Source organism: Cyclopterus lumpus, chromosome 22, assembly GCF_009769545.1.
Source record: "Cyclopterus lumpus isolate fCycLum1 chromosome 22, fCycLum1.pri, whole genome shotgun sequence".
In the NCBI taxonomy this organism is placed as follows: domain Eukaryota; kingdom Metazoa; phylum Chordata; class Actinopteri; order Perciformes; family Cyclopteridae; genus Cyclopterus; species Cyclopterus lumpus.
The window spans coordinates 13997362-14010580 of NC_046987.1; the positions used below are offsets into that span (position 1 = coordinate 13997362).

Genomic DNA, 13219 nt, shown 5'->3' on the forward strand with positions numbered 1-13219 from the left:
GCTCACATCATGTCGCAGCATGCTAAGTGCTGTGACACAGCCACACAAAGAGCCCTGCCTATCTGATGCCAATCTCCCTAGGTCTTGGTGTCACCCAGGTGGAGGCTTTCAGAGAAAGCAAGGACAAAGTCTCCTCCTCAACAGCGCCGCATAATGCAGCCTGACTGACAGCAGAAAGGACAAAATGGAGCTTCTCTGTCAAGTGGATGTTAAAGTGGGAAAGGGGGGGGATTCAGGGACAGGTGCATGCAATGGATCTGCAGAGAAAATAAGGACGCTTTCTGCCCGGAAGTCACAAGATTCACTGTCTTAACAAAAGCTACATGTGAATACTTATCACTGCCTGTCAGAAGCTTGTAAATGTTTGCTTTCCTTCAGCACTCTGACGGAGTTGCAGTACAAGCACAAAAGATGATTTATAACACAAAGGGCCACGATGACTCCTCCACAAAAGCGCAGAGTCTCGTTATGCTGACACACAATCGGTGTGAGTTAACACGCAACCAGTTGGAACTTACTGTTCTTGTTCTTGAAGATGTTGAAAATGGGGAGGATTTGTCTGAAGTAGGGCACCAGAACCTCTCCCACTCTGTCACCGGACATCACCAGATGCTGCAGGACTTTCAGGGTGGTGCACATCACCTGATGGTTCCTCGTGTTCAGGGCATCTGAAGAGCAGGACGAAAGGCAAAGGTCAGTCAGGAAAAAGGGTTGACAAGGTCAAACTGCCAGTCCGTTTTTATATCTGATTTACAGGTTGTTTGTCCAGGCAAGTGGAGGTACAGTAAATGTGGAGTGATTCTGACAACTATAATTATATGGTACACAAGACAAATTACACATGAATCGTAACTTCCACCTTCTCCTTGAAAGCTTTTCCTTTATAGCTTAGCTTTGATTTAGACTGGCTTGTCTGCAATCAGTGATTTCAAATGCACTGGGGAGGCAGGAGTAAGTGAGAGCCAATCACTGGGCTATTTGGCCTACAGCTGCACTTAACTCCATCTCCCACTGATAGAGAGAACAAAAGGGAAAGATGGTGAGAGAGATGGAGGGCTAGAGAGATCAAGAGAAACAAATTCAGAGAGAGAAAGAGGAAAGGGGGAAAAACAACAAAAGACAAAATGGCAGAAAGAGAGAGAGAGAGAGAGAGAGAGGAAGAGGGCAAAGGGTTATAAAATAACTGTGAATTGCAACTAAGACGAACGAGTTCTTTATGCTCTTTCAATGGTTTTTTGTACACGTGATCGTAAATCCCTGAGCTGAATGTCAGCGATTTATCTCTATGAAACCTGTCAATTGATGTCTACTTTTACAAAAAGAGGATGGTAATGGCATCATAGCGCCTATTTTTGCCGGTAAGCACTTACAACGACAGAAAAGAACGACGTGAAGAAATAGTCAAAACAAAGAAAAGAGAATGTGAGCAGAGACTCTGGGAGCTTGTGGTTGACAGACGGGAGAAACATGCGTGAGAATATGAGAGAGATATAGAAAAAGAGAGAACAAATAAGCCGAGAGGTACTTGTTGTGGAAAGCCTGAAATCAAAAAGGCGAACAAATAAATAAGGAATGATTTTTAATCTGACAAAGAAACACTAGAAAATGACCAATGGAGGTATTTCAATCAAGTATTTTCTTTTGTTTTGGTTTTGAAGAAAATGCATGAATGTGCTGAGTATCTGCACAGATACATGTAAACTATTTATATATTAATCTAGTGAAACGAAGTACTGATATAGTCTGTTGAAACAAGCTGTGGCTGCCCTTTCAATTCTTCTTCTCTCTCTTGACACCTGACTTCTTTAGAGAGACGGTCACATAAACTCACACGGAACAAAAAGGACTGAGAAACTAAAAATAATCAAACGTGTTAACTCTTCAGTCATGTTGAAGACAACAACGCTTGTTGCCACAAGTGCAATAAACGTGCCAAGTAACTTGGAGGCAATGCTACTAATTTAGTTCAGCGCCGACTCAGTCAAGAGCATAAATCCTCAGCAATAAACAGTCTTTGACTGCTGTGTCACAATCCTCCACAGGGATTTCATCTTCTTCATCCACTGCACGTCATGTTGTCCCAAGCACCGTATTGAAATCTACAGAGAAGACCGACTGAGATTTAAAGAGAGCAACAACCCTAAAATATTGTGTGACAGTAGGAGCGCTCAGAGAATGGCATGAAGCATCACCCACTGCCTGCGTTGCAGCTCATATGCAAATACAAAGTTGTCATAAGCCCACAGACACACACACACAGTCACACTGACACACATTGCACGCGGCCATGCACACACACACACACACACACGCGCTCAAACACATTAAAAGCAATGAGACGACATTTCAGCCTTAGTCACGAGTACAGGTGGCAATGAACAAGGCAGCAGTCGAATGTGAATGAAAGTTATACGATGCAGAAGTCACATAAACAACAAGTGGCTCGTGGGTTGAAGGGATACATCTTGCACTTCATCACATTGCAATAATACAATGTTGTGAATGTGTGTATGTGTGTATGTGAGAAAATGACCAGTTGTACCAAGTCCATTGTATTGTCCATTTGAGAATGTCTTTGTCTATGTCAGTGTATGTGTGTGTGTGTGTGTGTGTGTGTGTGTGTGAGGCCTATACATTGGACCAGCAGCAGTGGAGAAGATGCTGAATGAGCAAATGTATTGTGCCCCGTGCCATCTCTGCATCTCTCCATCTTAGTGTCTCCCCAGATAGACAAGAGCAGATATATCTGCCATCACGGAGATAAGGTGGAATGTGGAATGACAGGAATTTCAAACCTACATAACAAACAATGAAATTCTAATTACCAGCCAGCGCAAACAATTTCCCCTGCTGTGACATTTGGACGGCGGCACTGTTCAATTATTCATCGCCACTCTTACCTCGCTGCAAAAAAAAAGGAGAAAGGGAAAGAAAAAAATTAAAAGAGGCAGCCGAGGGCCTGATATATTAATGCTGGTATAAAACCTGTGTTGAGCCAAATCTGAATAAAGTAATAATCTATTCGTGCAAGGACCTGTTTCATATTCAGTGTGGAAATAAAACAGAGGTGACCTTGTATTCTGTTTCCTGTGAAATGTCAGAGGTAGGGTGACACGTTGGAGAGTTTAGCGGGGAATTGTTCTCACTCATAGTATAAATATACTTTTCAGATCAGAAGAAGATGTTCCCGTGCAGAGGCGTAACTGGGGATCTTCTTATAATGAAAGTCTCATTTTGGTCCAAAGCTGAACAAATGTTATGCCAATCAACTGAGGCTCAATGGAGGCATGGCTCTGAATCCTCCACCCTATTTAAGGAAGCCAGAACAAACTAAATCACAGCATTTCAGTAACATGTACCCTTTCTTTTTAAGTCACCGTGGTACTGTTTAGCTGAGCAAGACATTTTTACCGTTACTTCCGAAATGTCAGAGTTGGATTATTTGACCAATGGATACCTCCAAAAAACACATTTTGAGAAAAGAAGATGAACTAAATTCATAGTTTCAAAGTGTCTTTTATTGTTCTTGTTTTCATGTATAAGTTAGTTTTTCTATATGGGGTGAAGGGAACAGGGTGTTCAGTAGGAAAGAGTTCAGTCATTAAGTCACTGAGGACAGCGCCTAAGACTATAATGTCAGCCAGAGCCTCCTTCATTGTGTATTCTTATTGGGTGACCTGCAGTCATCATCAAAATTCACCAGGGCCTGACGTGACTCAGTCGCTCTGCAGATAAGAGCCTGCCAGCCACATTGAAGATGTATTAACGTCGGAGGAGAAAATATGTATCTTGCCATTTTAGACTGCAGACGGCTCTTTACTTTCTTCCTCTTTCCACCATCCCTCCTTCTTCCCTGCTCCATAGAAAAGTAATTAATCTACAACAGAGACACGGACTGGTGGCTTTGCCTTATGGATGGAGAAACAGGCCTGATTTCTAATAAACCAAGAAGTTAATAAGGAGCAGGCTATTTAGAATTCCATTATCAGTGCAAAGTGGGTGTTTTCATGAGGAGCATAACCATCACCTTTAGTCTGGCCTCCCCGAGACAAATGACCAAAACTGCTGAGAGGTTTGAATTTATAAACTACTGTCTAAGTTAGCGAGTTGCCCGGTCGCTCTGGATGCCTCTTGTTGAATGGCCAAATGAACATCAGGCCATCCAATTATTTAAACTGTCTGTGAAAAGATGTTGGCAAATCATGCGCCTGTGAAAATGTGCTCTGAAAATCATCAAATCTAAATTAATTCGACACATTTCACACAAACACTACTTTTTCCAATCATTAAGAGTATTATAATATTGTGGGTAAAAATAAGTAAGTACAACTCATTGGAACACAAAACAAGATATGTCACAGTGTGAGATGTGTAACGGTGACGACTTTACATGAGGTGCTCAGAGCAGTGTGTCGTGTGGTGACAGACTTTGTGCCAGGGTCGGTCTGTCACCGTGTCTCCGTTACGCCCCTCTGCCTCCACAGACGTCCAACAGCCACACATGAACAAAAAAGACACACACACACACACACACACACACACACACACACTAACATACACGTACACACCAGCAGCCAACTGCCCATGACATGAACACTATCCCAGGCTCACTGGGTGCCACTTAAAGGCTCCCACTTTGAAACTGACACTCCACTTGGCATCGGCGCCAAACAAAAGACAGTGTGTGTGCGTGTGTCTGTGTCTGTGTGTGTGTGTGTGTGTGTGTGTGTGTGTGTCGGTGCGAGTGTGCTGAAATCTTCCAACAAAAGCTCCACTCTGCATTCCTCTACCTTCTCCGTACCTTGATCCTCCTCGTGTTCACCCCACAGGGAACCTTTACCGTCCGTCTCTGTACATTCTGAGATGGTACGAAGCGAGTCACAGACTTCTCGAACCTGAGACCTGACCTTTCAGCCCGTCTCCATCTGCCAACTTGTGAGCATGTGAGAGTGCGAGCGTGTGCACGTGGAAATGTTTCCGTGTGGAAAGGTAAGGAGGCACAACCCGATAACACAGTTAAATGTAGATTGTCACCACATTGCACGTGGCAGATTACCAAGCGTGCTTTCAGAGCCAACCTCTTCCAGGAAAGCAAAAACAAGGACGCTTCGCCCTGAGGGCTAATGTAATAATAGGAACCGTATGACTGCGGAACCAAATTAGGACTTGTCACAGGACCGGTTATATGGTAATGTTAGAATCTGTTGTAGCGCAAGTGTGTCAGACAGGTGAGTCTATTACTGGTAAAGAATGTTCTGCTATTTTGATTGCACTTGGTTTGAGGGTGCCATTGTCTGTAATTATTACAAAATCATGGAAATTCAATTAAGATATAGATGCATACTAATATGTATTTTAAAAATCCTTTTCACGTGTATAATGTATTCTCACATATGTTCTAGCAAGGTCAATTTGGAAAGAATGACAAAGGACTCTCTTTATGATATCTCACGTGAATCAGGTTGCACTCTGCACTCGGCCTTTAATTAAAACTGCGTAAGTTATTATCTTCTGATGTATTTAAGGCTCCAGCTGGCAACACCATAAACAACTGAGAACGTCCTCTAGACTTTGAGTTCATCTGAGATCAGCAAAGAATAAACGTAATGATGCTGTCATAAAAAAAGAAAGGCGGCAACTGAGAGGATTACTGGGCTGTCAGCTGCTCATAAAATAATAATAATGTTTAGTGCGAGAAAGGTTTGTAAAATAAGACAGTAGGAACAATTTTCTGCTGAAGTTAATTGAATAGTTGCTGTTTATTAATGGTTAAAAAATTGCTGTGATAATGATTCTGTATTATGTGTTATGTATTAATATTTAAGAACTGAAAAAAATATCTATGGTCATCTATGGTTTTTCTTTCCTCCTCGCTTCATAGCTATGATCTTAAGATGCGTTAGAGCTATCAAGAGTTATCAAAACTATAATAGTATTTAAGCTGTCGAAATACCAGCATTTGTAAGGCCTTTCTTCAGCCTTGATAGTACCACGTGTTCCCATTCGCGGCCGGGGAACACAGCGAAGGTATAATGACATCAACACACACACACACGGTCACTTGGGAAGGGAGCTGTGTTGTCTGTGATTTGTAAACTGTGAGAGTCGACACTCGGCCAGACTCACTCTTGATGGGGATGATGAGCTGGGGAATGACAGGCTGGATCTTGGGCCCTCCGTGGTCCAGCATGTCATGGACTCCCTGGCAGGCGAAGAACTCGTACGGATGAACAGTCTCACACAGGCCATCAAAGAACAGAGGCAGGTAGTGGTGGTAGTCCAACTTCTCGATCTCCACCTGAGGACAGATAATCATCATTTACATTTCAGGCATTATTAGTTGCGTCTTTAATCCAGCGAGACATACTAAGACAAAGGGAAGATCTGTTATGTGCTGAAGGTCATTTGTTGGAACATATTGCTGTTGATCCATCTAGCTATATATTATCTTTTTGTTCACGGACAGTCCCTATACGTACCCACTACAGAGATATAGCAGATGAAAATTCTCATGTTCTCCGGGAAATCAGTTTCTGCCATTAAGCTTCGTTTTATTCTTTGCCCTTTTACTTTGTTTGTCCTTGGCTTAGCACAATATCTAGGGCTTAAGCTCCTCTTGCAGCCATTTATAAACACATATATACGCAGCACACTCACCCACATACACCCACGCACACAATGGCAGGGAGAGGGGGGGGGGGGGGCACAGCTGTTCAGGAGATCATGACACAGCGGCATGTGGCATCTTGTGGGCTGACATGTTAACACCTGTTTACACCATTTACAGGACAGACAAAAGGGCGCACACACACAGGTGGTAGATTAAGACATTTGTCCAGCTACGGGCCACGGGCCAGCTTTGATGTTGTTTAGCTGAGTGTGTGGCTACTGTGTGATGCATTAAAGTGAAGTCAGTGATGTGTATGAAGCCATCAGCGGAAAGCCACTCCGGCACACTGGAATGCAAAGAACAGCTGACCCAACGCAGGCTGTCCTTGAGCCTGGCGTCTGTTCTGAAAATCATATAAAAGGTTGCATGTAGCTGCGGCTCATGCAATATTGGTTTGCACTAGATGGCTACAGAGTGTGGATTTCTAACAGGGGTATCAGCGGTAGCACTGCCTCCCAATGGCACTATTGTTGCGAGAGGGGTGAGAGGTTGAATGGGTGATTCTGTTTTTTTATGTAATGAAAGGTAATCCCTTTGGTGTGGAGGCAAACAGCCCCCGGCAGCCAGCAGTCCTTGAGGACAGCTGAAGCCATAAGGAGACACTGTCTTGTCCACACACACACACACACACACACACAAGCCTCCTGCTGGGTCACGTTGGTCTGTGCTGAAATGTCACCCAGGCAGTGGCGCTTGGTGCTTTCAAGTCCCCGGCTCTCGCCCAGCCGCCGGTCAGAGCCGAGACTTCAAAGCGGGGCAGAACCTCCCCTCCATGCTGTCAATCATCTACTGACAAACATCCCCCCCCAGAGACGGACAAGGAGGGAAAAAATATGGAGAGATGGCAAGATGGCGACAGAGACCGAGAGCTCACACTGTTAGCGCAGAGAGGCCTGATTGCTTTGAGGCAATTTGCCAGGCAACCTTGACCTTTCCCTGCGCTCGGTCAAGATCATGATTGTGAGTCAGGCGGACTGGAGACTAGAACAAAAGCAAACATGAGCCCAGTGAGAAGGGGAGCGGAGGGAATGGAGGGTTAGAGAGGGTGAGGAGAGGCGAGGTGACACTAACGCACAGCATTGCTTGCTGGCCGATGGCAGTCAATGACACACAGGGACAGATTGTGCCATACAGTGTGCTGCTTTTAGATTTAGTTGATCTACATTAGAGATAATACTGGTCTATGTGATTATACTTTGGGATAGGGAAATGGTGGCCATGTAATACTTAATAAATAATAGGAGGATTACAAAGAATACATACACCTAATTTAACTTGATGGAAAATTGTTATACTGTATGGGGCATGTTTTTCTCTTTTTCATTACATTACGCAGATGTCCAGGAGTTTAAATAGCTGTTTAATGGTGTGTGTACAAAAGAGAAACTTATAGAAACTACACCTAAGCTAACTTATAATAGCAAATAGTCTTATTTAACACTGTCAGAGTTAGTTCAGGTCTCACATTTAGGCACAGACACGATCTCACCTACCCTGTTCTGAGATGTTGTGGGAGTAATTACCTGCGAGCATTAATGTGGTGTTGTTGTGAAGATGCCTCTGAAGTCTGATACTCTTAATCCAAATCACATAAACAAGCACTTAGGGCTGAAGATTCCAGTTAGCACTGAAGGAGTGGAGACAATCAGCAAACACCTTCACATACTCACACTCTTATGTAGTGCGTGCGCGCGCACACACACACACACACACACACACACGCACTCACATTCCAGGGGAATCTTAATCAGCGAATGCACTCAGCGGTAACTCTTGCATCCGTTATTGATTGTCCGCCCAGGTTTGTTTGTCTTCAGGTGCCTATGGGAATCCCCCTGAAGTCCGGAGAGTCAATGAGAGTGGGGCAAAGAGAGACTCAGCCAAGTAGCAGCAATTAGCCTTGGGACACAGACCTGCATGTCTCCTCTGGTCAGCGGTGCAACCGCCGACACAGAGCAACAGAAGCAGATAGACTAGGAGCAAGTCTGAGGAGAGCCTCTGCTCATTAAACAACAGCACAACAGCATCAGAGGCCCCTGGCAGGCACAGGAGACCAGGGGGAACGAAAACAGCAGGCTGCCAATTTAAATACACAATAGCTGGACATGATGTGTGTGTGGGAGGGTGTGTGTGAATACATGCGCGTGTGGATGGATGCGCATTGTGTGTGTGTGTGTGTGTGTGTGTGTGTGTGTGTGTGTGTCTGTGTGTATGAGCGTGTCCATCCATACCCTGTGTGTACTCAGACGTGATAAGCTATCGGGCTCGTCTGCCAGTGTGGTGTGAGTCATTAGAGTTAGAAAAGCTAAAGGTAAAAACACACATAGGCTCTACAGCAGGATAAGATACATTGTGGAAGAGGAAAACATGGAGTGTGCATATGCGTGTGTTTATGTGTGTGTGTTTTGATTGTAAAGTAATTTATGTGGACTATATCAAATGTGATTTTCTACAATCAGTTGCTCATCTCTTATTATATAAAACCGCATTTGACTGTTAAATTGTGGATCGTAGTGGCTGGCAGTGTGATATCATTGGTTCAGAGGTGTTAAGCTTGGGCAATACTTATGTTAACATTTCTAAAGAGAAGTTGTGTTATAATCTATGCATGTCTCCCTCAACCTCCAGCCCTAGATCTAACAGCGTGGGTGAGGGAGGTGTGGGTGGAGGTCAATGCTCCTTCAAAGCTCTATAAATCATTCTACAACTGTGCATTTGAGGCCACAGACACTTTTCGATCAAATCTCTCCCACATATTCCATTTCAGTCGGGAATATGTCACATTACCGAAACTAAGCAAATTAGCTTGAGGATTTTGCCATCTAATCTTGGGTGCTAACCATTTTTAACTACTAAAGCATGTCTCATAGGTCATGCAAGAATCCGGCGGTATGCCAGCTGTTTGACAATGGTGCTATTTTAATTGACGCCATAATGACTTGACCTGGATTCAGCTTTTTTGTTCACACAAGTGCAGGTTCCTGTATTTAGATGAGCTGGCAGATGAGCTGCTGTCAATTATTCCAGCCTTGTGAGAACAGGCTTCCTATTGGTGCCACTCACACTGTGAGTCATTCAGTCACGATGCCCAAACACATCTCCATTAGTCCAGTAGTTGTATCATGGAAGACCAAAAAGGAGTCATGCATCCCGAAGACAATGCATGAAAAGGGCTATATGTTATGGGCACGCATGAACCAACAGGGAACTAAAAATAACAAAACATCCCATAATTCCTACCCGTCATCACTGTGATCTTGACTTCATAATGCTATTAGGCACATTGTTGCTCTTAGAAAACATGTCAGTTTCTAAAACGCACTCAGCGTATTCTAGATTGGTGCAAGTTCTCTCCTAAAATAAGAATTATGAAGATATGACACCACATTGTGTCATTTTTTCACTTTGGATAAAAGCGTCAGCTAAATGACATGTAATGTAATGTTGTAGAATTTATGTCCATGCATGGCATCATTCCTGTTTCTGTCCATCTAAGAATCAATTACAGGATGCCGTAATTTAAGAGTGGCCCTTAGTTGAAGATGTATGATGTATTCAAATTATTATTTAGGGAGGAACCATAAGAAATTATAAACTGCAATTTATGTTTTAATTTTCCGGCTGCAGGGGCCATGGCTGTTAAATTAAGGTAAAGGAAGCACACCATGAACCAATTCAATAAGTAGCCGATCAAATCACCGTGAACAAGACACCGACTTTATGGATAGCAATGTGCCGCTTATTAATCTCTCACATGAATAGTTTGCCTCTCCGTAAAAATGCATCTTCAGGATGCACAAACTGTCCATGAGGCCAGCTCACAGTTTGGACTCTGTAACAACCTGGCCGGAGAATTCACCGAGTGGAGAAATAATGATATCTTTGATCGAACGGCAGACAGGAAAGTTATTCAGTTCCAGATTTGAGCCCCTTTGTGAAGAGGATTTAGCTTTCAAAAGGAAAGTTTGAGCAAAGTGTTATTGTGTAGATGTGTCCACGGAATCGTCTCAAGCTTCTGTGGAGTTCACCGTATCCTCAACAATGAAACCTCACTGAAGGTTGCTGCTTACTGATGAGGTGTTTAAGCTCAACGTATAAATACCTGGGTTTCTTCCAAGATGATAATATGTCTTATATTATAAAATTGTAGTGCGACAGAAACAAATGCTGCTTTTCTTTTGCTGCACGGGAAACAAATACATTCAAAATCTCAAAGGGATTATCCTTGCAAAATACAATTACACCAAATTTAACCTGAGCTCTTAAAATACCCCTAAGCCCCTTTCTACATTCGGTGTGGGCTCTTCTAGAAGATGTTAACACTCGTTGGCATCTCCTCATTAACTAAATTAACACAATAGCAGCAAAATAAGCACTGGTCTTTGTTGTGTTATCCTTGACAAACAAGCTGGGATGTAAATGTTGCTTTTGATTCTCCTCTAAAGCAAGAGCCTCTGTGGCTGTTTCCATATTTAATGTATTACTTTGCAGAGATGCTACACCTCCTGCACACAGATTCAAATGTCCCTATTAGGGAACGGTTTAACGGTACAACCTCTCAAACATTTCAGAAATTGTCATGAGCTCACAGCACATACTCATACTTTTTTCATCCCAATACAACTCAGTTGCCAATTGTGCCACAGGTGCAAAGCACACCCCTGGCCACAACATTTAAAAAAAAAATAAAATCTGTGACAATCCTGTGTGCACTCACTGTGGATACGATAAAGAAAAAAAAGGAGGGAAAAAGGAGCAAAATAAGAAAATATTTTGACTCTTTTGGAGGTCACAATAAGAGGAGCAAGACTGGAATAGGCAAGTGATAAGTGAGGGAAAGAGGAGTGAGTCACTATCGCTATCTCCCCTGACAGCTGTTTCCATCTAACAAGCATGCAAGTATGCTCAATTCCAAGCAATAGTAGTAGAGTGCAATGTGTCAATTGAAATGATAACTAACACAAGCTGGATGAGACAATTTTGGGGCTTCAAAGGCAGTTCAGCACCAGGACACAGAGAGTTATGAATTGTATGTGAACCTACCACACACACACACACACACACACACACACCACTGAGATGAAAAGAATGTTACTCACAGTCGGGCCGGCGGTCCCAAATGGTATGTTTAGGATTAAAAGCAGGAGGGTGTTATTAGAGTAACAAACATTAGAGTAATTGAAACAGTGACCCTGTAGACAGTGTTCCTGTTGAGATTGTGCTTCTATTCCTAAAGCTGTTGTTGAAGATGAAGGAAAACCCTTGCAGACGATCCTGTTGAACATTTAAATTCAACACGGTGGATTTATTTTCATAAAACAATATTAGCGAAACTATCTGCCATTCGTCAACGCTATTTGATGTCCCATTGGATTGTTACAATTGATGATGATATCATGTGGCGCGCTCCACAGCTGACATGCATACACTCAGGGAGGACTTTGCATGGGAACTCAGACATGTGGGATATGTTTTTAATGTGCTCAGAAAGTTATAAAACATGAGCAGACATCTTGCTGAAACCCATAGATTATTCAAGTCCAGAGGTTGATAAATGAATCAAAATGAATTAATGTACCATTGAGGTGAATAGGTGCCACATGCATATTTAAAGAGGTTGCATCTCCGAAGACAAGGCACAAAAGAGGAGGGAAGAGTAAATCATGCCGACATGTATGTTGACTCAGAAGGGATAACATTAAATGAGTGTAGACCTACAGGAGAATACATATTTGTAAAGCAGGACATAATGCCTGAGAGTCTCACTGCATTATATTAAATTAGATTTGGAATTGTCACATGGCGCCTGAGGTTTTCCTTTACACGAATAAAGCCATTTCCACTACAAACTGATGCAGAAAAAGCAGGAAATTAAATGTTTGATGTTCAGAAATTATCAGGAGGAACCCCCGCCCCCTGCATAATATGTGTCAACACCAATACAGAAAACAAACTGGAGCACAATGGCCAAGGGGAAGAAGAATACAATGTTAAAAGGAGCTGAGGAGGCTGAGGAAGAGACTGGAACCTGCTCCAGTTTTAAGGGTGAACCAGCTAAATAAAACTCAGATTAGGACTCACTGTGTGTGTGTGGGGGGGGTGGGGGGGGGGGCTGGTGACCCTCTGCCACTGTGATGGAAATAGGCCAGAACAGGAGGAGGGAAACGGGAGGAGATGATGAACGTAAATTAGGAGACAATCGGTTTTCATAGTTTGAGCTTTCTTTATCCCGGTGTAATGTGTGCTTGCCTGCACATGCGTTAGCCCATGTGCAGTTAGCATGGACAGATGCTCTGACAGTGAGATATAGGCTTTTCCAATGACCTAGCAATGGCCACAGGTCGCCAGCCATCGGTGTGATTGCGCCTGTGTCTTGTCTATTCAGGAAGCCGCGGCCTCAGCTCTTAGCTTCCAGTGATTACAGCTCAGCAGCCGAGCTTGACAACACACAGGCAGAGTGTAATCAAGTCAGAGAGAGGGAGGTGTAATCAGCATTTCCCCTCCAATCAGCCCCAAAATCACTGTCTCTAATCTGCAGCCAGCCAGTGA

General features: G+C 43.3%; 1 protein-coding gene across 1 annotated transcript in view; it reads right to left on the reverse strand.

Annotated features, from left to right (window-relative positions):
• Positions 1 to 13219, reverse strand: part of pacrg (PARK2 co-regulated) — a 117800-nt gene that overhangs the window by 52155 nt on the left and 52426 nt on the right. Inside the window, exons 3-4 of the mRNA XM_034525229.1 lie at positions 6127 to 6298; positions 519 to 668 (exon numbers count right to left, since the gene is read on the reverse strand). Of these exons, the coding sequence (XP_034381120.1) occupies positions 519 to 668; positions 6127 to 6298 (322 nt within the window). The remainder of the gene's footprint in view (positions 1 to 518; positions 669 to 6126; positions 6299 to 13219) is intronic.